Below are 22,609 nucleotides of genomic sequence, written 5' to 3'. Positions count from 1 at the left end.
CGATGACGTTTCGGTTTCGAGAAAACTGAGTACCGCTCGGCCGTAATTGACCTGCCCGGAGATTAATTGGAAAGATCGGCCGGGGAAATTTACAAGAAATTGCCGTTCCTAAATGAAACGCGCCGATAAGAACCGATAACCTTACCCGCTTTTACACGTCCTCGGAAAGTACGTACGTCGAATATGGAATGCGGAAACTTACAGCGAAGCTGTAGGCTAACCAGTTTGGTCGATAAGCGTGAACGATCGCTAATGATTGCCGCGCGAAAATGGAAAAGCCTGCCGCCTCTCCACATCGCGATAGCGTCGTGTTTAAAGGCGGGAATTTACAAAGCGAACATGGATCGTTTTTTTTTTTTTAAAAGAATATTTTGAAATAGTAAAAAGGCAAAAGAAGAAGGAGAGAGAAAAAGAGAGATTTACATATTTATATTACATATAATATGTAGATATTAAAATACGTTTATATCAATTTTCTTTATAATCGTCTAAAATATGCTATGTATTTTCTTTCATCTTTATTTATAAAATAGATTAAATTTTAACTATTTAATTTTCCCTGTTTTGATAATATAAATAAGAATAAAAATTAAAACAAAGAAAAAATTAATCCTACATGAGATTAATTTATTTAAGTACGTTTAAGTATAACGTATCAGTTTATTTATTAAAAAGATATATCTTGCTTTTTAAAAGACACGAGTTTTCTCGTAACTGATGCGTGAATATTTCTAATCATTATTGCGGTTAATTATCAGTACAATTACTTTTTTATATCTATCGATAATAAATAACTGATCAATGATAACTTAATCTCAAACATTCACACAACTACTTATGTAATTGGCAATATCTCATAAGAATATTCTGATTTTATATTGGCTGTATACGCGCGATACATGTATTATCTTTCATCATTATACATATAGTTAATGACAAATATTATCGATATCAATCACGAAAAAAGAACGCTCAAAAAAAGAAAGAAAATACATGAGATTTTAAAAGATTATACGCCGCGATCCCTAAAAGTTTTTTTAATGCAGCATTTATTATCTCAGTATATCTCAACAACAATATATATATGTGTATATTAATTATATCCTTAGTAACAATATCGAATTTTTTTTTCTCTATTTACTTCGGATTATTCAACGATTATTACTTAAGACATAACATGTACAGAATTCTGTATATTTGAATTACAATAAATATATGAAAGTCATATGAAATAATCATTTCACATCCAGGTAAATTGGTGTATGTTAATTGAATATAAAATACTTTTCGTGCGTGCAATTGAAAAAATTGTAATTTTAAGTGGTGTCTTTACTACTCGAAATGTAATAGCTCGCAAAAAACATTTCAATATATATATATTTTTTTTAACTACTCTATTATAATCATCTACCGCGATTTTTATGAAGTATAGTCGCATTAAAATATATGTAAAAAAAAAATAATAGAAAACAAAAGCGATATAACTGATGCTTTGGCAAGAGAAAAGGCAAAACGAGTAGTAAAGACCGAGATTCTCGACATAAAGATCTCGAGTCGATGAGATAACGATTGACGCGTTATTGCTTCTTATAATAGTCTTATAAATTATCAACATTATCCTTTAATATTCGAAAAACAAGTATATACATTAATACTAAACTTACGACTATACAATATACAAATTTTATATATATATATAATATATATATATAAAATTATAAAAAATAAATGCGATGATTATAAAATGGATACTGTGTTATCCGATTAAATACGCTTGCTGCTGCTTATTGCTTATACGAATTATTCGTTAAGCATACACATGTAATAAGTGTTAAACATATATATATATATATATATATTTATATATACGTTATATTTTTTCTTACATCAATCCTGAGATCTAAAAATACAATCTAGTTTATTTTTTCATTTGTCTCATCGATACGTCGCGTCGAACATCTGCCATCTCTCACTATTTTACAAGTAAAAAAATATATACGTTACTCTTTCAAACATGTAACTTTCATAAACATTGAAAAGAGACAGGAAGAGTGACGAAAAACTTGCGTCAAAATTGCTCACATAATTTTTTGCTATACATGATTCGTCATTCGCGGATGCGAGAATAGTCGCCCGAAAAAAGAGATTGATTAATTATTACAATAATAAATTCTATCATCAATCTTTCACCACTTAATCTCAGAATAAAATGGCTGATAAGTGCATTCACTTCTTTGGTTGTATAAGTCCTTAATTTATACATAATTATTGATATACATATACATTTCATATAACTGGTAATAAATACTTAGAAAAAAAGGGAGATAAGACATTGACAACGTTTAAATTTTTATTTAAAACAATAGAGTCGCGCGTTACGAGAATATTTAATCATTACTATTTCTCTTACGCGAGATCTCTTTACGTGCTTTTTATCAAAAAGCGTAACGCTTTATCGTCAAGGCCACAATTATATCATTATCTAAAAAAAGATTTACAAAGTGGTGTCTACATATATGTATGTATATATTATATGATAAGAGCCTAAATTTTTTAAAGTCTACGTTTCGAAACATCATTGAGAAGAACAGACGAATAATAAATTTATATCATTATAATCGCCAGTCTATAATATCACCTTACAGCGTATGGGTATACAGCTGTGTCATCTCTACATGATATAAGATATCGAATTCTGAGATTTTTTTTATGTATCGATGCTTTTTGCGTCAGCGATTAGTGTTTACAACACTTTTGACGCACATATTGCGCTATTTTCTATGTGAATCACTCACTATAGAATCACTTGCGATTTACACTAGTTGTATTTGATTAAATTAATTAATGTAGTTTTCTTAAAAATGCAGAAACAAGAAGTCTACGTTTAAACATATTTTATAAATGCCATAAAAATTGCTGTTTAAAACTTTTGTTAAAAAAGAAAACTTTCGCGCAAACTTACAAAGTATTAACTTATCTCGAGAAGGGTGAGAACGTGTCACGCCGAAAGCACTTGCTACAAATATCTGTTTTTGGATGAGCAGCAGTTCAATGAAATGGAAAATCGAACTTTTTGACGTTTTTTGCGGGGCACACCCCTCTCGGGTAATTTCGATAAATGCCTGTACGGGGTGCCCTTGTGGTTTGGCTGAATACTTATTTGGTCGATTGTGAGATTACTCTATAATGAATTTCAATCAAGGTTTACAATCACTTTCGAAGGCTGCGGTATTTACTTAATAATCTCATTAAAATACGGAACACGCGCAACAAGGCACATATACTTTCAAAGCTATCACACGTGTTAGGATGAATTACATTTACTTTGCGATTAGATCAATTAAGAGAAACTAGGTTAGCACCAGCCTAATTTTGTTAGGATGAGCAAGTACAATTGTCCTTATATTAAAACTTTCGCAAGCTGCGCAATAATAACTGCAAGAAAAAAAGTCATCTGTGTGTTCCCTCTCGAATAACGTTCTCTGAAATTCTTAGAGAATAATTTTTAATACGCTTACAAGCGCAATAATTACGATAAAAACTTGTCGTCATCAATATGCATGATTTGTTATCGCAAATTGATCACAATTGGTGTTATCAAATTTAGCTTTGCACCACTTTTAAAGGCAAGTATAAATGGTTATAACAATTTTGCAGTGCACGTAGTTTAAATTATTCATACTATATAAACATTAAAAAGAAATGTGTAGTTGCAAAAAGGATTATAAAACATATCTTTATAAATAATGCATATTTTTGTTCTTTAAAAGTGCTTAAAAATTTGCAAAAAGTTATGCAATATATTTTTGCTTTTGTCTGTATCATTCCCATTATAATAGCAAATTATTACGCAATCGTCTAATTGAGATTCTTTTTTTTCTTGTATATTGTCTTTTATCTTCTTCATATAGCGTAATACCTAATGTTATATACCCTGAAAAGCTTTGTCTTCCAGATCGTCAAAAAGATTCTATACAGTGCTAATGTTAGCATTAGTATCGTCAAAAGTAGAAGAAATGTCATGAAGGTAAGATTAATATGTTATTATCAAAAAGTTAATTATTTATATGTTCATATCGTAGAGATGTGGAGGAGCACCTACCACTGAAGGCATCTGGCAACCACGTCGTACTAACAGACGAACAGATGGTCCACCGTTACGTATAATTTCAATTGCTTCTGTGTGCGTCATATTTTTGGTATTGATACCGTTTATTTCAATTATTTGATCACCAATCTAGAAATAATGCATTTGCATATAGCATTGTATTTATCATTCAAAATACATTATATTTCTAATAAAATGTATATACACACATATAATATTCAATTTAAATATATTTTTGGCTCAATTTAATAAGTTAATAAATATTAAATTTTATTCAAATGGAAATAAGTTAATATCAAATGCTACTCACTCTAAGTCGACTATCTATAGCTGCCGGGCCATTTTCTGCAATTTGTAAAACGAATAATGGCATGTTCTGAAATTCGCGGCCACCGCGTATGCTGAACCCAAAACCTCGGGTACCCCGAGTTAATTCTACAGCATGGTATTGGCCTCCATCTCCATCTCCTGTAGGCTCGTCCTAAAAATAGTTCAATATTTTTAATCACCTTAAAATCAATATGAATAAAGAGTAAAAAAGTTCTTTGTTATATGGCGCTAAATTACAAAATTGCCAAAGCCAATACCTTTTGAGAAAGAGATGTATTGCTACAACAGTCGTCCAATGGATATCCGATCGTCAACGTGACAGAATAACCGGAATCTTTAATCAAATTTACGATATCCTTGTGGCAAACGTTTGTGATGTCTATATGATTGACAGCAAGAATATGATCTCCGACGTTTAATCTTCCACATCTTTCAGCGGGTGAGCCTTCGATTATTCTACCGATCGTGGAGCCGGCTTTATTGACAGACGAGATTATTACGAAACCAAATCCCTCATTTTCCATTCGAGTGACAGTAACGTCATACGGATACTGAAGATTGATCTGTCGGCCGTAAGAAGATTGAAGATTTTCTTGAAGGTGCTCTTGCGTGTTGATCCGACGTCGTATTCCCAAAGTTACTCGACCGTTTTGTGCTGCTGCTATCATTAGTTGCACTACGTGATGATGAGAAGAATTCATAACGCTTTCTCCATCAACAGACATAATGAGGTCACCGGTACTGAGTCTATTATCAAGATCGGCTGCTCCACCAGGAACGATATGACCGACCGAAACCTGCTAACCATAATATTTTTAATATTCCCGTTTTCATTAATTGTGGCAACTACACTTGATCTTGCAGCTCGAAAATTAATATAGATCATCAACACCAACCTGAGATCCTTCTTCTGTACCGCCAACTATTCTAAATCCAAATCCAGTGTCTTGTCTGACTAAAGTCACTAAAGTTTCTATCCATTCTATATCGGGTACCATTGGGCAAACCAATTCGTTCGTATATTGTGGATATCTTAAATTAATATAACAAATAAAATAATTTTATTAATACATACTTTATTTAACAATTAAAGAATTAATATGAGAACTTTAAAAGATTTAAAAAATTATTATGTAAAAATAAGTTATTTAAAATTTAATTTTTAATTAAATTAATAAAATCTTAATGAATTGACAGAATATACATACCGAGATATGGAACTGGAATGTGGCTGCTCGTGTTCGAAACTGGTTGTCTCTTTCCGCTTATCCCAAATCTCTCCAGTGTCAACATTTTGCTCTTGCCCAATGGAATACATATTGTAGTCTTCATTGTATTGAGAATGTGATTGCACTGGATAGACATCTTTATAATAATCGGAGTGTAAATATCCGTTTTGCTTGAGCATATTATTATGATGAGAAATGTCGATAGAATACATGTCGTTACTGATATTCAACTTATCGTTTGCCCCCCAGTCACGTTTAGATACATTTCTGATGGAGTCGTCATCGAGGTTCATCACCGCAAAATTGTCTGATAAATTAGGTGCAATGTTAGCTTTGTACGGATCCGAATAGTACATCCCGTGTGAGTAATCGGAATACTTATAATGATTATCTAATGGATTCAATTCGTTTTCGCCTTGCACCTCACTCCAGTTCGGTCTGCTCGCGTTAATCGGTGATTTGGATCGATTTCGTGTATCGATTAAGGGTGTTTTCGGTCTGCTAGGTATTATCGTTTTTGATTGGGTGCTATAGATATCTGCGGTGGGTGTTTTACTTCTAAAAAAGTCCTGCGCGCTCTTTTCTTTTTTTTCTTTCAATTTTGTTGTTGTTCGTTGAACATGTATTAACGCCTCTTCATTACGCGGACAGTCTTTCAATACTTGCACCACCTCCGAGTGACACATGTTCCTGACGTTGATATCATTTATGTTAACCAAAATATCGCCTTCCATTAAATTTTTACAACGTTGACGATCCAAAATCTTCTTAACCTTCTGGCCATGAGCGGAATCTGCTATCGTAAACCCAAATCCCATGGCTCCTTTTACGATGGCAATGCTGAGAAATTCTGGCTTGGAAGACACCGACGAGTCTTTACAGTCATTTAGATCGCTACTTTCCGACAACAGAATGTCCGTGCTGCTCGGTCTCTTTATCGTGTTGATTTTGTCCGAAATACAGAGATCAGGCATCGAATTAACAGATGTCGTGGCGAGATTTTCACCATTTTGAAGACTATGCACTGGTAAGAATGTAGAGTCCAAAAAATTAAAACGTCCATTATCTTGGAGAGATGAATTTAAATCCATGTACATTGCAGGATCTTCTAAGTAAAAAAAATTGTATAGATCTATAATTCTAATACTTTGATAAAAGCACGAGTATATATTAACTGTCGTTAGTATTTTAATTTTTTTACCTGGAGCATTGACGGCGATCGTAGTTACAACTTCTGTATTAGGATCATTGGGATCGAAAGGCAATGGATAACCTCGACACACTTCCAAAGTTACAGTCTCGCCGCTACCAATTGACTTAAATACATTAACCATTTCATTATGCGTAAATCCGAGCACGCAGGTGTCGTTGACGTACACTAATACGTCACCTGAAAAAGAAAATACAATTGTGTGAACAGATGTAGGGAAGTGGAAGTGATTCACACGCTCGAGAATTAGCGGTATTCGGAAATTACCGGTTTGTAACTTTCCATCCAGCCACGCTGGACCATTTGGCACGACGCTTTTTATTTGAAGGAATTCTTCCACGGTATCGTCACCGCCGACAATGGTGAATCCCAAGCCCCGCGAGCTTTTTATTAAGGTAGTTCGTATCTTTTGACCCTTTAGCTTGTCGGGATTTCTCGTGAAATTGGGACTCTTCCTCTCGAGCAAGTTCTGTTGCGCTCTTTTCGCTTGCAGCACCGGATTTTCGTACTGAGTTCTACGATTCACGTGATCGATAAAGTACGTACCGTACAAGGTATCGTCAATTTTTTCCCAACCGTAGGGTAATTCGTCGTCGAGGCATTCCTCCAACGATCTCTTTTGAAATTTCGACAGACGAGGATCCAGCCAGTGAGACGTACCGGTATTGTGACTGTAACGGAATTTATCAGTACATTTTTCTACATGTCTTGAAAATTCGCTAACAAATACGTCGTGCACATACTCTATGAAATAAACTTCCCCGGTGTCCGTGTACGCCTTTTCCCAGTTAGGTGGTAATGAACCTAATTGATCCTCCGTGGCTGGAGTACGGTTTCGAGCGGCTTGTTCTTGGTCTGAGGTCCCTGTACTCTGCTCCGATCCCGTATTATACAGATACGTTGGAGGAATCCTTCTTCCGTCATTTCCACCGATCGTCAATATCTCCTTGTCCAAACTCTCTCCTTCAAGCAAATATAACGTGAGCATTAAAAATCTTTGCTTCGTTAATTAATATTATTACGTTAACTATTGCTAATATATAAAGCAATAATTACCATCATTGGGATTGTCGATAGACGCCGTGTCATCCGTTTTCGCAGCCATCTTAAAGTTCTCGCGTTTGTTTCAAAATTCTATAAAAAGAACATTGCAAACCCGTTACAAAATATAATACATAAATTATAATTTATAAATATAATTTGACAAGTAAATAAAAAACAATTGGACGTAACTTATAAATTATGATTAAAGTGAATTATAAAGAATTATAAATTATAAATAATAATACAGATACACAAGACGAGAAGATAAATTAACATTCCGTCATGGAGTTTTCCTTCGAATTAAAATACAAAGAAAGAGAGAGAAAGAGAGATTCGCGCGTGTATCAAGTATGTTGTTGAATCTCGCAATTAAAGCAATTGGCTGAGGTCTCGAGATGGTTCGAGGGAGAAAAATCTTCGCTCGAACACACATACGCGCTCGCTCGCGTGCATACACACACCCACTCACATTTACGCAGCTTCTTTCTTCGCAAACGAAGTGTGCACAGAATAACCGTCCACTGTCGCGTAATTAAGAAGAGACTCGGTCCCTGAGCGTCGTGTATCACGTTGCACGCGTCACGGGCGATGAATATCTCCGATCTCTCTCTCTCTCTCTCTCTCTCTCTCTCTCTCTCTTTTTCTCGATGCCGGGGTGTTTCGCCGGTTCCGATAGCATTTCGAAAGGACGGAGATGAGAAGAAAGATAGAAAGTAGAACGGTCTTAATCTTGACAAACCGTTACCGTGTCTCATAACTGTTTTTGCACCACTGATAACGCGTCTCGTAATCGCCACGTCGAAAACAAGATCGACGAGCGATTCCCGGCTTCTGGAGCGGATGGCGAAGAGGAGAAAAAAAAAATAAAGCCGGAGCGAAAAAAGTACAAGAAGAAGAGGGAAGAGAGGAGGCGGAAGGCGCGGTCGACAGACGAAACGCACCCGCGTGAACTTCTCCGGAGTCGCGATCACGTGCTCGGTCCCGGGGCCAATTTCACGCCGCGCGCGCGGTTGGCCGGACAGGTGTCCGCGGGACGTAATTACATAAAGCGGAGAAAGGAACGCCACCGCGGGGGACAGAGACGGGTTGCAAGGCAAAGAGAAAGGGGAGAGGAAAAAAGAGAGAGATGCCCGCGCGGTAGGGCGAGGAGGTGAAGGGCGGACGCACGAACGTGAATGCATTCTTACGAATGCATTCACCCGTGCGCGCGAGCAAGCCGCTCACATATGACGATCATTAGGTCCATTCGTCTTCGACGAGGCGCTCCCCTGGACTTTCCACGTCGCGACGAAAAGGGCACCGATCGCAGCAATATTCAAGCCGTCCACTCCCTTCCCCCCTCGATCGCCGCCGGTGTAGAAATACGGAGCAAAGTTAAGCGCGGAGGGAAGGGACGAGAGGAATGCACTTTTCGCGCGACATCACGCTTGCCCACTACGTAACGTAAATAATGCTCCGCCGGGGGGCGAGCGGGAGCCAGAGGTTGGCGACTCCCTCGCCATTATCTCTCTTGCTCTCTCCCACGGCGCTCCCGCATCGACGTGGCCACATGCACCCGCGCGGTGCAACAATGGCACGCGATACCGCAACTCTCTCTCTCCTGATTTGTGTTTGAGATCTTGCTGGATCTCGCGCGTTGACTTGGCTACAAAGTGGTGCCTGACGACGAGGAAAGATCGAGGAGCAGGTTCGCATTTATCGCGGAAAAGGAAAGAGAGAGAGAGAGAGAGAGAGAGAGAGAGAGAGAGAGAGAGAGCAGCAGGTGAAGCATGAAGCGGACAAGCAAAAGAAACACAGAAAACATATTCACGAATCATATACATGTATTTGCGCGTGCGTTTGTCTAGCGAACGCTTTTCCTCCGTTTTCTCGATGACAACGAGGGAGCAATAACAGCGGCACTTTTATTACTCACGCTGCGTTTCCTACACGATGACGCGTTCGGCGGCATGCGTAACCGTCATGGTTCCAGCGGCGGTGTGGACATCCGTAACGTCGGCGGCGAGTCACTCGCGGGTCGCGGAAACGGTCATCGCACCGTTCGACGCACCGATGCCTCACTCGCTCGCTCACCGAGCCGGACAGGAACGACGCACGCAGTAGGAAATCGTAGCGCACACCTTCGCGCACAGCATCGACGACCCGGGACTACATCACACGGCGCACCACGCTCTTACACACGTACGAGACATTTAACCAACTGCCCGTACGTTGCCGCCGCTGCCGCAGCTGCGCGAGCGCTGCGGGTCACATGACCGTGTGGCTGCGGGAAGTTCGAAAGGAACCTCCACCGAGCGGAGAAATCCGTTCGACTTCAAGAAGAGGGGAGCTTACAGCTAACATTAATGTTACAGGTAATATTAAAGTTGTAATGTTTAAAACGGAGACAGAAGCAAACTGATTTCTATACTTTTTAATTTTTCTAGCCCTAACTTTCGGCTCTTAGTCTAAATTTATTGTAACTATGAGTGAAAAGATATTTGTAATTAATAGAATGCATTATATAAACAGATCAACATTAAAGATCTGTCGAGTTTTAATATTCAAGTTAAAATATTTAGAATTTAAAGAAAATTGAAAGGAAATCGTAAAAAGATTGTGAATATTCTCAGGTTGGACGTAGATACAAAATTAACAATTAAAAAGTATTTAATCTTTGTAAATAATCGATTCAGCGCTAGAACTGCACGAAATTGTAGTCGTCGACGATCTTGTAGCGGTCTTGCCGGTAGTGCACCAGGTCGTCCAGGAAGCGCATGCTGCTCTCGTTGTGGAGCTTCGTCAGCACGGGCGGGAGTGGCTCGATCCCCGCTATGTTCGCCAGATCGTTGTAATAGTGACCTTGCTCCGGGCCCATCATGTGAAAGTGCCTCTTCTGCAGACCTTTCTCAGCGCGTTTCGTCGCTTCCTCCGTCTCGGAGCGCAGCATATCCGCTCGCGCGGGAAACTGTCTCTCGCCGTGCCAGTGTCGTAGGACGAATCGTACCTTGCAAGCAACCGCAAATTGCCATTACCGGTTATGTTATAGCACGCAGCTACGCCAGCCAGTAGACCAGCCGGTCGACGCCGGACGCGCGACGATGACTCTCAAGTATTTTTTCCTCCCTGGACGCGCGCGACCGCGTTCCTCCCAAGTCGCTCGCGGAGACAATCTCATCCGCTCCGGATGCCCCGCGGGCTTGGAATGTCGCGTGTCTAAAGCGGATTACGCGCGCCTTTTGTACGACAGACGCACTCGCCAAGTATCAATTTGAAAGACAGACACGATACGTGGTCCAAAGGTATTGTTTAAAAGTGAATTTACCACAAAAAAAAAAAAAAAAAAAGGTCACAGGTATTATAATATTACGAATTCTGAATTTTAGAAGAGTAACCGGCAAGAAGAAGCACTATACCTGTAGATCGAACATGTTAAAAGCGCAAACGTAGTACGGAAGACCAATTAATGCCAGGGTAGGGTTCTCTATGGACACCAGATGCTTCCAAAGAGGCGTGACCATGTTCGAATCTACTCGGACTCCACAGGAATCGGCGAGAAAGGGGAAGTTGTACTTGTAGCCTTTTAAGGAAAGAAATTTAAAGATTGTTATTTTAATTGGTAAAACGAGACAATATCCCATAAGAATTACCGTAAAAAGGGAGAGAATCTACCTGTACAATAGAAGACAACATCGACCTGTTCCTTCGTCCCATCTGCAAAAACCGCCTCGCGTTCCGTCAATTCCGCTACGTCAGCTTTCTAAAAAGAAATCGTCGCGGCTTTAAAAAGCACCTCCGCGTGTGGCTTTATTACTATTTTTCTTTCTGGGCTTGCGCTTTTACCTGCACGACATTCTCAGGGAATACGGTGGCAATGGTCTCGGTCAGGTGATGACTCAGTATCACGCGATTCGCATTCTTGGATATTTCCAACGCCAAATCCATACCTGTCAAAGAGCACAAAAAGTGTTGCATTTTAATAAAAAATCGTGAAAGAAAAACGTTAGTGATGCAAGTTTTACTAATTATTAGGAAGTTGCAAAAAGAAACATTCAAGAAGTGAATAATTTTGTATACGCACCGGAAGGACCAGCTCCTATGACGACGACTTTCTTGCCGTCGAAAATCTCAGGTACCCTGTAATCGTGACTGTGTATCCGCTCGCCCGTGAATATGTCCTGGCCAGGTATACTTGGAATCTTAGGCTCGAAATAATGGCCGTTGCACACCATGATTGCATCGAATGACTCGATCACGACCGCGTCTTCTTGCAAGTCTCTGACCTTGACCGACCATTTCCGGTCCTCCGCAACCGGCTCCACCAGCTCTACATTATGTAGCAGCTAGAATGGCAAACTTACATTATTACCTACAATTATTTAGCAGTTACAATACTAACGCTATAGTGATATTAATACAATAATATTATTACGCTAATATTTATTAATAATAATAAATTAATAATCTAATTAATATAGTATTTTTATAATAATAATACTTATAAATTCATATTTAACAATCTGCCTGAAGTGTAACCGTAATATTTAATACATGTGATTGCGCACCCACCCGAATGTAAGAACGTAGCGCAAAATGATCACAATATGCATTCAGAAAATCCAGCATTTCCATGCGCGATAGATAACTTTCGGATCTTCCCGGTATCGGAAAATCTGGATAGCCCATTACTTCCTTCGGTAAATTAGTTCTGAAATAAATATATATGATTTTTATGTGCAATTGAATCGAATAACGCAATAAATTTATAATATATGCCAGGGTAATATTCAAAGAATTATTTCTATACAAATGCTTATTATTTATTATTAACGTATTTCTTTTGCAGGATCAAGAATTATCGAGAAAATAGAAATTGCCTGCGGGGAATAAACAGATCGTACCTGAGACTCTTGTACATGCTGGTGTGAATCGGTAAACCGTATCTATCGGAACCAGTTTCCTCCCGGTAGACCCAGGTTCCGCCGATTTGATCTGTTTTTTCATAGCAAACCACTTGATTGCCGTAAGTACCGGAAACACAGTGTCGGAGTGCAGCGAGTCCCGCGGCTCCTGCGCCGATTACAGCGATTTTCATGATTACGTTAATTGTTTAGAACGCGTGAAATCTTGGTTGACACTTCCAGCAGGAGTGTTACGTCGATCACCTATTTTAATAGAAGTACAATCGGTATCATTATCTCGTAGACATTCAGTGTAAATATGAATTCCAAATTTATCATACTTACTTTTCGCTTTTCTACAAACACAGAAATAATTTTTCTTTTATAAGAATTACAGAAAAAAATGTAGCCTGTTAAAAAGCTAAAATAATTATTTTACAAAATAAGATTAATTTAAACGAATAAAATTATAAACTAATTATATGTATGACAAATATAATCTGGAATTAAAATCAAGAAATTTACAAAAAAAAAAATTGAACAGTCTGCCTTTTAATAAACTTAATTAATATGCATTGGTTTTTATTTTTAGCAAAAGAAAGATAATTAAGCTCGTAAGTTGAGATAGATAAATGTGTTCTCGTTGAGGATGATAAAAGTTATCTATCTGTTTACTGTTTAAGTCGCAAGAAACCGTTACTTCACACTTAATGAAATATTTTAAAGAAACTGGACTACTGAACTAAACTAGTTATTAATTCTGCTAATTATAATTTAAATAAAAATATCTCGATTTATTATAAGATTATTTTCAGTGCGTAAATCTGAATACAAATTATTAATTTTTCATTAATAATTTCATTATTAAATCGCTCATCTGTATGATTCGTTACAACATTTCCTGTCTAAATCAGTTGCGACAGCGAACTGTCTAGATTTGTGAAAGGTGCAACGAGTTGAACTGAAAGTTGAACCCTCGTCCTTCATTTTTCCATGCACTTTTATCACGTCTTGAGAAAAGATACATTTATGTTTCTTTTTTTTTTTTTTTCAATTTAAATTAATTACATTTGAGACTTCTTACACTTGATGTCGGTTTGATCTCGAAGACGCGACTGATATATGAAATTCTGAAGACACGACTAATGTCACATATGCACAAATAGAACGCGCTTGACGAGATCCGATAAGACGAAACGTAAGTAGTGGTATGTTAATTCAATTTATGATAAACTTTTGATAAAATATAATCTGTTACTCACCAATAAAAAAACGTAAAGCACTTGCGTGAAGACAGGATTTAATAGAGTGCGTGATACATGTGTCAGAACTGAAGCGAAGAATAAAACGATCGAGTGGAGTATTAAATGAAGAAAGGGGGAAATACAAGGCTGATACGGATAAGGTGCCGCATATCCCGCGTGTTTACCAAATCAACACAAGACCTTCAACTTCTTTTGTATATTTCACTATCTGTGAATGAGACAATTAGTATTAGTATAACTATTAACATCAGCTTTAATTTTATTTTCTAAAAATGCAATATCTATAAAATAAGAAATTTTATTATAAAAATCTTATTTTTAATTGCTATTTCTTTTCATCATATTATTACGAAAGAGAAATAACTAAGAATATGGACAAAGTAATTTTTACAACAAAACATATATATGTGATCAGTTTTATCACTTACAATAAAATATATTATTATTAAATATGTGCTTAATTCAATAACTGTAATAACGTGATGGTAAAGTTAGATACTATTGTATAATTTCAAAGAAATAGCAAAGTTTTACTTTATTGTTCTTAAATTTTGTAAGATTGTTTTTACTTCACACTTCTTGTTACAAGTAGATCTTTCTATAAAGATTCAGTCATCAGTGTTTCCTTTCCGATTCCCACTTATTTTTATACAACATGTACAATTGCATCGCTGCTCTCGCATCTTCTACAGGGTTGTGTTCACCCACTTGTATTTCCCTACCTAACAGTTCATGCACAAGTTTTTTCAGGCTTGGAGTATTTCCCTTAGATATCTGACGAAAGGGTTTGTACTTTGAGGTGTCTCGCCAATATCTTCGCGGATGCGACAGGTACAACACTTTGAGATCATGCTTCAATGCATGGCCCACTAAAATACGACCTTGTAGAATATCTGCCACTTCTTTTTGCACAATATTAAAATTTTCTCCATCCTTCAAGTGCTCAGGTCGAATACCGCTGATTGCTGTTCTATAATCTATAATCTTTTCCCTTGGCTTAACATATTTATCATATATGCAATCACCGTTCTTATTTACAATTGATACTCGAGCTACCATACTCTCAGTGCCATCGCCAATACCAACCATCTCACAATCCATGGCAACTTGTTTTGTCAAAATCTTGTTCTCTTGATTCTTGGTATTGTGCTTAGTGGTTTTTTCTCGTACCTCCTGTAATTATACATGTCATAAAATGTGATTCATTACCTACAATAATATTTGTATTCAGAGTAGTATAATCTATTTACAGTATAAAGTGGAGTAGTGTAAACTTTTTTAAATTTAGAACGCTTAGGGTGTGAGACATTTTTCTCTTCGGTGCTTTCCTCTGTTTTTGTTTTGGAGAATAAACTCTTGTACGTTTCCCAATTGCATCCAGATGCCTTACGATCAGTATTGGCAGTAACCCATCTTGTCGGTTTGTTTTTCTTCTTATCTACCTCAGACACATCGTCCATTCTAGAAAAAGGAATAAATATTAATTTTTTGACAATTTTTCTCTAATAAATGTTTTATAATCTAATTTCTCATGTAAATGTATCTGATATTGCATAGCGAACACGATTATGAAATGTTAAGAAATTTTCTGTTACTACCGAAAAAGAAAATTATTCTATTAAGGTGTAGGCAATGTTCATCGATAACAACCATACGGTTATCAACTTGTTTCAAAGTGACAATAGCTTTTTTTACCTTTCATATTATGAGACAAATGTAGCGTGAACTCCAACGTATCTACACTGTAAGACAAATATGGCATTTGCTGCGACGAGCAGCGACGGCGGCTGGCGTACGTGACTTCTCCCTCTCACGGCCGCCGAGTACGGAGGAAAGAGTAGTAGGGCGCGCGTTCCTCTCCCCTCAGTCCTCGGTGACCGTTTCTTTGCAACACAACTACGCGCGTGCTTCGTGTGAGATTCGACGAACACCAACGCCAAGTTCACGTACGCTAGCCGCCGTCACAGCACCACGAACGCCATTCTTGACGGAGAGTGTACGTACGTCGTGTAAATGTGAAAACGGTACAACCATAACCTAACATAGCGTCCTAACCTAGTATTTTAAAAAGTTCTCATATTACAATTCATAAATCGATGTAACTTTGTTCGGTAATACGGCCTCCTTAACCTCGCATGACGATCTCTAAAGTTTTATTATTCGTGTCGCAATTAAACAATTTTACATAGTCTAATTATAATTTCGTAATTGGTAAATTAATTTTTACCTGATTAACATCCAAACAACGAAGTACACAAAGATTATTAAAAACATAACATGGATAACACCCACAACGGAGGCTTCGTGACTGCGTGAACGGTGCGTAACTTACTACAATTTCCACAATTTACTTAATGTAATGTAAATTTACTTGCAATTGAAATTCGTCCAATTTAATTGTCGAAGAAAAAAGTGAAGAATTTAAATAAAAAATTACAATAAGCTAAGAAATACTTTGAGGTAGTCAAATTTTATACTTTCTACACTTAAAACAAGATAGAAATGCAATTAGACGTTAAAGAAAGAAAGAGAGAGAAGATTCAAAAATACGGAAGTGTCGGGGATAAAACTCGTGGTGCTCTCTGCACCCAGTATGAGATTGTAAACTTTTATTGCAACAAACACTAATAAAATTTTGATTGCTAATTTTATGCTTTTACAATAAAGTTATTAAAAAAAAAATTGATTGTTATAAATCATAAAATAGTTTTTAGTTATATTAATTGTATAATATTGATTTTGATAATAGAGCCAAGTACACGCATGAAGGTGTAGGTGTAAATGAACGAGGTGCAGAGAAGCTGTTGCAATTTGCAACCGCTTTGTGCCGGTCGGACTGGTCGGCTAGTCGAACTGTTCGATAATTTTAATTTTTCTCGTTTTATCTTGTAAACGTTTTGAGCAACGATGGACGACGAATGCAACACAACGATCAAAGAGACGTTTCAGGAGCCGCGGAAAAGATTCTGGCTAGTAAGTGTTCTGATTTGTCTTGATAGATTCCATGTGTTTGATGCAGCCGACTGACGTCGTAACCGACACTTAAATATCGTGAATATCACGTTTCTTTCTTTTGTTTTGCAGTCACTACAATTACAATGATATCGGTGTACATATTTCAATATCGATGTTTATAGTTTTGTTTTTAGTAATAGTTTGCATTCATTGACTACATTCCTGTACACTTGTTGATGTCATTCTCGACTTTCAACAATCAAGTATTTTATTCACAGAGACCAAGGAAACGGTTGAAAAGCGATGCGATAAGCGTTAGCTCCATGGACATATCCATGGAATCTGATATAGGCAAAAAGAAAAAGCGTCGCAGAATCACAGAAGTGGCAAGTAGCATATTTTCCTCTGCTGCAGGGAGTAAGTCAGGAAACACTTTGCACAGGTCCTTCACAATCCAGCCAAATTCCTCAGATTTGTCTATCATTGAGGATGAAGCAGACACAAGGACATTACGTAAAAAGTAACTAGTTAAAGATAACTAAACTTATAAAGAAAGTTGTCAGAGTATATAATAATAAATAATAATTATTAATATGTAATAATGTAATAATAATAATAAATAAAAATAATTAATATATAATAAAAAAAAAGTAAATAATAATAATAAATCATGGCCTAATTTCAGATTCAATAATGTCACTGAAAGTTGCAACAATTTGGCAATTCGGAGTTGGATATCAGATATTGCCCAGCCCCATGGTAACGAGCGACTCAACAGTGTTCTGAGTAGGAGTGAAATCAGGCGACAAGAAGCTATTTATGAGTTGTATTGTGGCGAAAATGTGCTACTTAATGAGCTTTATATACTGAGAGACTTCTATTACAAACCAATGTCAACTACTGAAATCTTTAATTCCGAAGAGTTATCTATACTTTTTGGTGATCTTGTAAATCTCATTGAAATACATAGCAATTTGAGAGATGAATTGTTTAAATTGCGCGACAGATATGGATTTACAAAAACTGTGGGACCAATGCTATTAAACTGGGTTAGTTAATGTTCATTTACCTATAGGTTACATAGATTACAAAGTAAAATTTATATTTATTGAGACTTGTCAATTATAAATTTTTCAAATCTTATTATGTTATATGATATATGTGATTTTAATTTTATTGCATTTACAGTTGTCAACATTGAAGAAACCATATTTGGAAAGATGCAGAACATTAGTTTGGGCGAGGAATTTATTGGAGGAGAAAAGATTTACCAATAAGAGATTTCAGTCATTTCTAAAAAAAAGATTAGAGACACCACATTCCATTGATTTGTGGACTTACCTAGATGTGCCACGTTCGAGAATCGTCAAGTATCCGCTATTAGTGAAACAGATCTTGAAATATACACCTGCTACCGATGCCGATTATTTGCCATTGAAAGAGACTAGTAACGTTTTGTCCGATTTGCTGAGGGATATCGATCATATTATGGGCAATGCCGAATGCAAGCTAGCTCAATCAAAAATAAATGTAAAGATTGAACAAGATCCTGAACAATGCATCGCTAATGCCACAGAGTTAATTACACAGGGTCAGCTTAAAGATACACGTGGAATAGTAAGTTTTATTTCAGTTTTTTATGGAAGGTGATACATATACATTTTATTTAAATATTTTATTTAAATAATTATTTTAATCTGAATTAATATCTTTGCAGAAATATCATTGCTTTCTTTTTGACACGTGTTTCGTAATATCTCGTCCTACGCGACGCGTCAGCAAAAAATACAATCTACTTTTTCCCGTCATATCTAAGGAACATATGTATATAAAAGTGGAAGACAAAAACACTACAGAAATTTGTCTCAAAATTGGAGAATTTTCTTTTATAATGGAAGATGGACACAAGAAAAGGCACTGGGTCGATTCATTTAACAAGGTACGCTCTAAAGTTACTCCAGATAAAATATTTAACATTGACGATAAAGAAAACTTGTTAAATAACACAGAATTATCTGTGTCGAATAATTGTGCCCCTCGAACATCAATATCGAGGAGAACTTCTACAAGTAGTATAAATGATAATCTGTTTTCTTTTTCGATACGAAAGAGTCTACTTAAACAAAAACGTAACAGTATTGGGTATATATAACGAATTTCATTCGTGAACTTTTCAATCGGAAGTATTTTTGCTACATTAGTACAAAAGTCGTAAATTAATATAACGAAAATTATTCTTGTTTATTTTTAATTTTTTTTTCACGAAACTTATTTCATATTAAAAAATTCTCAATAATTAAAATAGTCATGCATTACAAATTTTATTATAACTGGTATAAATTTGAAATATTTAATTTACAGTATTTATATATAATTAAATAAAATATTAGGCAGTTGATATATTATATGTATCATCTGCATCGACCCTGTGCTAAAATAGATTTAGTTGTAGATAATTAAAGTTAATTTTAACTTTTTAGAGACTTAATTCACAATCATATTCTCCAATAATTATTTTTATTAAGAAAAACCAGCTTTACATGTGTGTGCGTATACATACATGCTGGAAAAAGCGTGGCCTAAAAATAATAATGTAATATACATGTACAAATGGTATTATCTATTTTAAAATACTCATGGGAAGTCAGTCTCATATTTATAATTATTATATGTATCCATTTTATATTAACATATATTTAAATGGAATTTATATATACATTTTTTTTGCCATAAGCTAATAAAATGTAAAATATTTTTAATTCATAAAAAAATATTTGAAAACTAAAAAGGTAGTGAGACGAAGATAGTTTTTTTATGGTTTAGTAGGTTTCATTGAGTTTCCATCGGGATAACGTTTTTTAAAAGCTTTAATAAGTTGTGGATCAATTAAATGAACACCGTCTACTTGATTACCCAGTGTAATCCAGTTGGGCTGTACATTATGTGGTCGACCGAATAATTCGATCTTTCTAGTGCCGGGACTCATGCGCTCAATGATACCGTAAATCTCGTCGGGTTTATGACTAGTAGCACGAACCTCGGCGACGATCACATCACTGTCTAATCCTCGATTAATACGAGGATTACCCTTCATTCCGACGAGACAGTGTTCTTTGCCGTGATTTAGCCAATGACCTGTTCTACCTGTGCGTATTATTCTTTGTAGTTGATTAGTTTTCACCCAAATAATCTCGTCGACCCTCTCATAGCCCCATAATTGCAGACATTCTCGTCCCAATTCCATAGCTCTTCCAGTCACCCAGAGAAATAAAAGTCCTTCATCCTGCAGTGCAGGAATTCCCAATTGCCTCATTTCATCATCTGACATCGTACCGTAAGGTAGTTCCATATGAATATCCCACGGTGGGTCAGCCATTATTACGGCAAATTTTCCAAGAACAGTCATATCGAGGTAACGCAAATCACATTGAATCCATTGCGGCGGATACAAAGTCAATTCGCTGTCTACGTTACTGCTGCTACCGCTGCCGTTTTTGTTATCTAAGCTTAAGGTTTTGTTAGGGGCAGTATTACTCGGACTATCAGAGTCATTGACCTCTTTTGGTTGTGCTGTAGGACCATCTACCTCGTAGTGAACGTATCTGTGTGAAATAATAAAAAATAGGTATTTTTAATTTGAAAACTTTTAGCGTAAAAAATAAATTTGTTTATAATAAAATTTTTTGTACTCTTACTTGCATGTGTCCATGTGAAAACAGGTGTTAAGAAAACTGCAATCACCCAAGGATTCGTCTGTGTGACTTTGAATAATCTTTTTAAAATGTAACTTTTTGCATTTCTCTGCAAATCCTGGTCCACCATTTAATTTCATACAGTCAACTTTTGTTCCATGTGGACAAAATTCCATGACTTGAGCTCCTCCCTGAGAACGAAATCGTTCTGCCAGTGATTTTTCCTTGGAAGTTTGCTTTGATAATAGGTCCAAAATTTGTTCCCCAACTTTCTTACTTTCCTTTTCTCTAATAGTTGGCATTGAAATTAAAGACATTATATCCTCTGTATTCTTTCTGTCAACCTTTGCTTGCTTTTCTGGAGGTACATGATCATTTAATTCAGATATGGACATTTCTATGCTCTCAGTATTTTCTGTGTCATCAGATTGGGACTGACATGACGATTGAGATTCTGCTACTGACAATACTGTATAACCAAATACTCCATTCTCTGTGACTTCTTTGATCCTATACATATGCAATAGTTTTATATGTAATGTATCACAAAATAATATCATACAATATGATTTTTTTACTAACTTAACTATATCTTGCGCAGCTAACTTTTCCAGAATTTTGTAAATGTCTGAAGAAGACACATCGGCGTTAAGGTTCTTACGTAGTTGGTCTATTAAATCTGCAGATGTTATCGGTAGATTAGGCTGGGATTCGTGTAAAATACAAAGTACATCTCTTTCATATTCGCTATGATCTGAACGTGAAGATGCATTAGAGTCTGTAACAGTCAAATATTAAATTTATTAAACAGAAAAATAATTTTTTGTAATATATACGTCGCAAACATTAACGATAATATAGTTATAACAGTATACTCGTTACCAGGACAAGTCGATTCTACTGTCAGGGTGGCCGAAGTTGGTGTAGAAGTAAGCGTGTATAATTCATGCCTCTCGCGTTTCCTCTTCTGTAATTTCTCACGATAGCTGTTTCTTTTTATTTTAATCGCTTGTATTTCCTCAAAAGCATCAGTCATGGTTCGAGTAGATTGTTCAAAAGAAACATACTCTTCTCAATATATCGGGAAAACGGATCCGGAGAATCACTGCTTTTTAGGTGGAGCACAGATTCTCTCCCTATTTTTCTAATCTATTATTAATTTATTTAACATTTGATTATCAATTGTATTAATTCAACTTATTGCCGGAATCTTTCGAGTTTTGATAATTTCACGAAAGAGGTTAGAAACGTTGAGATGCGTTGAGACAGTCGCTCGTAGGTTTCCTTTTTACCAATAAAGATAACATTTTTTTCAAGCTTACGCGACGTTGGTATGACAGCGAAAATGACAGAATGTATTTTATCTTTGTCAATTGCAAGGTATTTATTCTTTTTTAATTGACAATACCGTCCACTTAAAGACGTTGCAATTAATTTTTTTTACGTAATTATTGACATTTTTACCACAAAAATCAGTATGACAAATGTAGACATATGCATGGATTGTTAAATTGTAATGATTAATTAACGTTGATTGATTAGCACTCGCTGTTGTAAATTCACGGTCGCAGTTTTCGCAAGTCTTATTGTTAGGCACGGAAGGAATATATCTTATTCTGACGAGAGGAGAAGGAGGAGGCCTCGGAGAGGCATCTTTCTTTCGCAGAGCAACCTTTAGATTAAAGATCACTTTTTCTTTTCACAAAATTCATAACTTCGATTATTTATTTTATTATAGGCATTTCTTAAGAAGCACGGTATAAATTACGCCAGATTAATTTTCTGTCACTTTATTATCTTTATTTATTAGACAGGAGAAATATTATTTAAACTCGCATATAATATATGCGTTAATATGGTATTTTTTAATTTGGAAAGAAATAGGCTTGTGAAAAA

General features: G+C 36.1%; 5 protein-coding genes and 1 long non-coding RNA gene across 21 annotated transcripts; 2 read left to right on the top strand and 4 right to left on the bottom strand.

The window, feature by feature from the left end:
- Positions 1–458: 458 nt before the first annotated feature.
- On the bottom strand, positions 459–10,099 carry LOC139108450 (membrane-associated guanylate kinase, WW and PDZ domain-containing protein 1). Of its 7 annotated transcripts, none has more exons than XM_070666750.1 (11): positions 9,837–10,099; positions 7,934–8,011; positions 7,621–7,840; positions 7,145–7,548; positions 6,869–7,057; positions 5,647–6,772; positions 5,335–5,470; positions 4,696–5,238; positions 4,419–4,589; positions 4,103–4,237; positions 459–3,181 (listed from the first exon to the last, which is right to left on the bottom strand). In XM_070666750.1, exons 2-11 carry the CDS (start codon positions 7,980–7,982, stop codon positions 3,017–3,019), a joined length of 3,138 nt encoding a protein of 1,045 aa, XP_070522851.1. In that variant the 5' UTR covers positions 7,983–8,011; positions 9,837–10,099; the 3' UTR covers positions 459–3,016. The 7 variants fall into 7 exon arrangements, with proteins under 7 accessions (XP_070522851.1, XP_070522849.1, XP_070522850.1 ...); XM_070666748.1 differs by having other exon boundaries at positions 5,647–6,775; positions 9,837–10,098; XM_070666749.1 differs by having other exon boundaries at positions 4,696–5,235; positions 5,647–6,775; positions 9,837–10,098.
- Positions 10,100–10,187: 88 nt separating this feature from the next.
- Positions 10,188–11,396, top strand: LOC139108463 (uncharacterized). The gene is made up of 3 exons (XR_011546661.1): positions 10,188–10,275; positions 10,950–11,202; positions 11,287–11,396. It is a non-coding gene; the product is annotated as an uncharacterized lncRNA (long non-coding RNA).
- On the bottom strand, positions 10,417–14,167 carry LOC139108456 (senecionine N-oxygenase). Of its 9 annotated transcripts, none has more exons than XM_070666767.1 (9): positions 14,064–14,142; positions 13,147–13,211; positions 12,802–13,065; positions 12,470–12,608; positions 11,982–12,243; positions 11,744–11,847; positions 11,573–11,660; positions 11,317–11,480; positions 10,417–10,907 (listed from the first exon to the last, which is right to left on the bottom strand). In XM_070666767.1, exons 3-9 carry the CDS (start codon positions 12,993–12,995, stop codon positions 10,599–10,601), a joined length of 1,260 nt encoding a protein of 419 aa, XP_070522868.1. In that variant the 5' UTR covers positions 12,996–13,065; positions 13,147–13,211; positions 14,064–14,142; the 3' UTR covers positions 10,417–10,598. The 9 variants fall into 9 exon arrangements, with proteins under 9 accessions (XP_070522868.1, XP_070522867.1, XP_070522866.1 ...); XM_070666766.1 differs by having other exon boundaries at positions 13,147–13,222; positions 14,064–14,137; XM_070666765.1 differs by lacking the exon at positions 14,064–14,142 and adding an exon at positions 13,886–13,967.
- LOC139108461 (RNA exonuclease 4) lies at positions 13,834–16,433 on the bottom strand. Of its 2 annotated transcripts, XM_070666776.1 has the most exons (4): positions 16,294–16,433; positions 15,317–15,527; positions 14,636–15,239; positions 13,834–14,274 (listed from the first exon to the last, which is right to left on the bottom strand). In XM_070666776.1, exons 1-3 carry the CDS (start codon positions 16,338–16,340, stop codon positions 14,682–14,684), a joined length of 816 nt encoding a protein of 271 aa, XP_070522877.1. In that variant the 5' UTR covers positions 16,341–16,433; the 3' UTR covers positions 13,834–14,274; positions 14,636–14,681. The 2 variants fall into 2 exon arrangements, with proteins under 2 accessions (XP_070522877.1, XP_070522878.1); XM_070666777.1 differs by lacking the exons at positions 13,834–14,274; positions 16,294–16,433 and adding an exon at positions 15,762–15,899 and having other exon boundaries at positions 14,281–15,239.
- LOC139108454 (neuroepithelial cell-transforming gene 1 protein) lies at positions 16,262–20,715 on the top strand. The gene is made up of 6 exons (XM_070666757.1): positions 16,262–16,385; positions 16,816–17,039; positions 17,300–17,541; positions 17,707–18,070; positions 18,210–18,638; positions 18,739–20,715. Exons 2-6 carry the CDS (start codon positions 16,974–16,976, stop codon positions 19,171–19,173), a joined length of 1,536 nt encoding a protein of 511 aa, XP_070522858.1. The 5' UTR covers positions 16,262–16,385; positions 16,816–16,973; the 3' UTR covers positions 19,174–20,715.
- Positions 19,522–22,494, bottom strand: Mettl3 (methyltransferase like 3). Its single transcript, XM_070666752.1, has 4 exons — positions 21,596–22,494; positions 21,296–21,491; positions 20,717–21,223; positions 19,522–20,623 (listed from the first exon to the last, which is right to left on the bottom strand). Exons 1-4 carry the CDS (start codon positions 21,747–21,749, stop codon positions 19,834–19,836), a joined length of 1,647 nt encoding a protein of 548 aa, XP_070522853.1. The 5' UTR covers positions 21,750–22,494; the 3' UTR covers positions 19,522–19,833.
- Between the last annotated feature and the right edge of the window lie 115 nt (positions 22,495–22,609).

This window comes from Cardiocondyla obscurior, linkage group LG15 (assembly GCF_019399895.1).
Source record: "Cardiocondyla obscurior isolate alpha-2009 linkage group LG15, Cobs3.1, whole genome shotgun sequence".
Classification (NCBI taxonomy): domain Eukaryota; kingdom Metazoa; phylum Arthropoda; class Insecta; order Hymenoptera; family Formicidae; genus Cardiocondyla; species Cardiocondyla obscurior.
This window is presented reverse-complemented; position numbering and strand designations above follow the sequence as displayed.

Coding starts and splice junctions, on each gene's coding strand:
- LOC139108450 (XM_070666743.1), bottom strand. CDS start 7,982: ATGGCTGCGAAAACGGATGACACGGCGTCTATCGACAATCCCAATGAT. Junction 7,841..7,933: donor TATCGACAATCCCAATGATG/GTAATTATTGCT, acceptor ATTTGCTTGAAG/GAGAGAGTTTGGACAAGGAG. Junction 3,182..4,102: donor GTTGCCAGATGCCTTCAGTG/GTAGGTGCTCCT, acceptor AATTCATTATAG/AGTAATCTCACAATCGACCA.
- LOC139108454 (XM_070666757.1), top strand. CDS start 16,974: ATGGACGACGAATGCAACACAACGATCAAAGAGACGTTTCAGGAGCCG. Junction 18,071..18,209: donor GACCAATGCTATTAAACTGG/GTTAGTTAATGT, acceptor TTGCATTTACAG/TTGTCAACATTGAAGAAACC. Junction 18,639..18,738: donor TTAAAGATACACGTGGAATA/GTAAGTTTTATT, acceptor ATATCTTTGCAG/AAATATCATTGCTTTCTTTT.
- LOC139108461 (XM_070666776.1), bottom strand. CDS start 16,340: ATGTTTTTAATAATCTTTGTGTACTTCGTTGTTTGGATGTTAATCAG. Junction 15,528..16,293: donor GTTGTTTGGATGTTAATCAG/GTAAAAATTAAT, acceptor TCCTTTTTCTAG/AATGGACGATGTGTCTGAGG. Junction 15,240..15,316: donor ACACTACTCCACTTTATACT/GTAAATAGATTA, acceptor GTATAATTACAG/GAGGTACGAGAAAAAACCAC.
- Mettl3 (XM_070666752.1), bottom strand. CDS start 21,749: ATGACTGATGCTTTTGAGGAAATACAAGCGATTAAAATAAAAAGAAAC. Junction 21,224..21,295: donor GCTGCGCAAGATATAGTTAA/GTTAGTAAAAAA, acceptor GCATATGTATAG/GATCAAAGAAGTCACAGAGA. Junction 20,624..20,716: donor TTTCACATGGACACATGCAA/GTAAGAGTACAA, acceptor TATTTCACACAG/ATACGTTCACTACGAGGTAG.
- LOC139108456 (XM_070666768.1), bottom strand. CDS start 12,995: ATGAAAATCGCTGTAATCGGCGCAGGAGCCGCGGGACTCGCTGCACTC. Junction 12,244..12,469: donor CGCTACGTTCTTACATTCGG/GTGGGTGCGCAA, acceptor TTGCCATTCTAG/CTGCTACATAATGTAGAGCT. Junction 11,661..11,743: donor TCCCTGAGAATGTCGTGCAG/GTAAAAGCGCAA, acceptor ATTTCTTTTTAG/AAAGCTGACGTAGCGGAATT.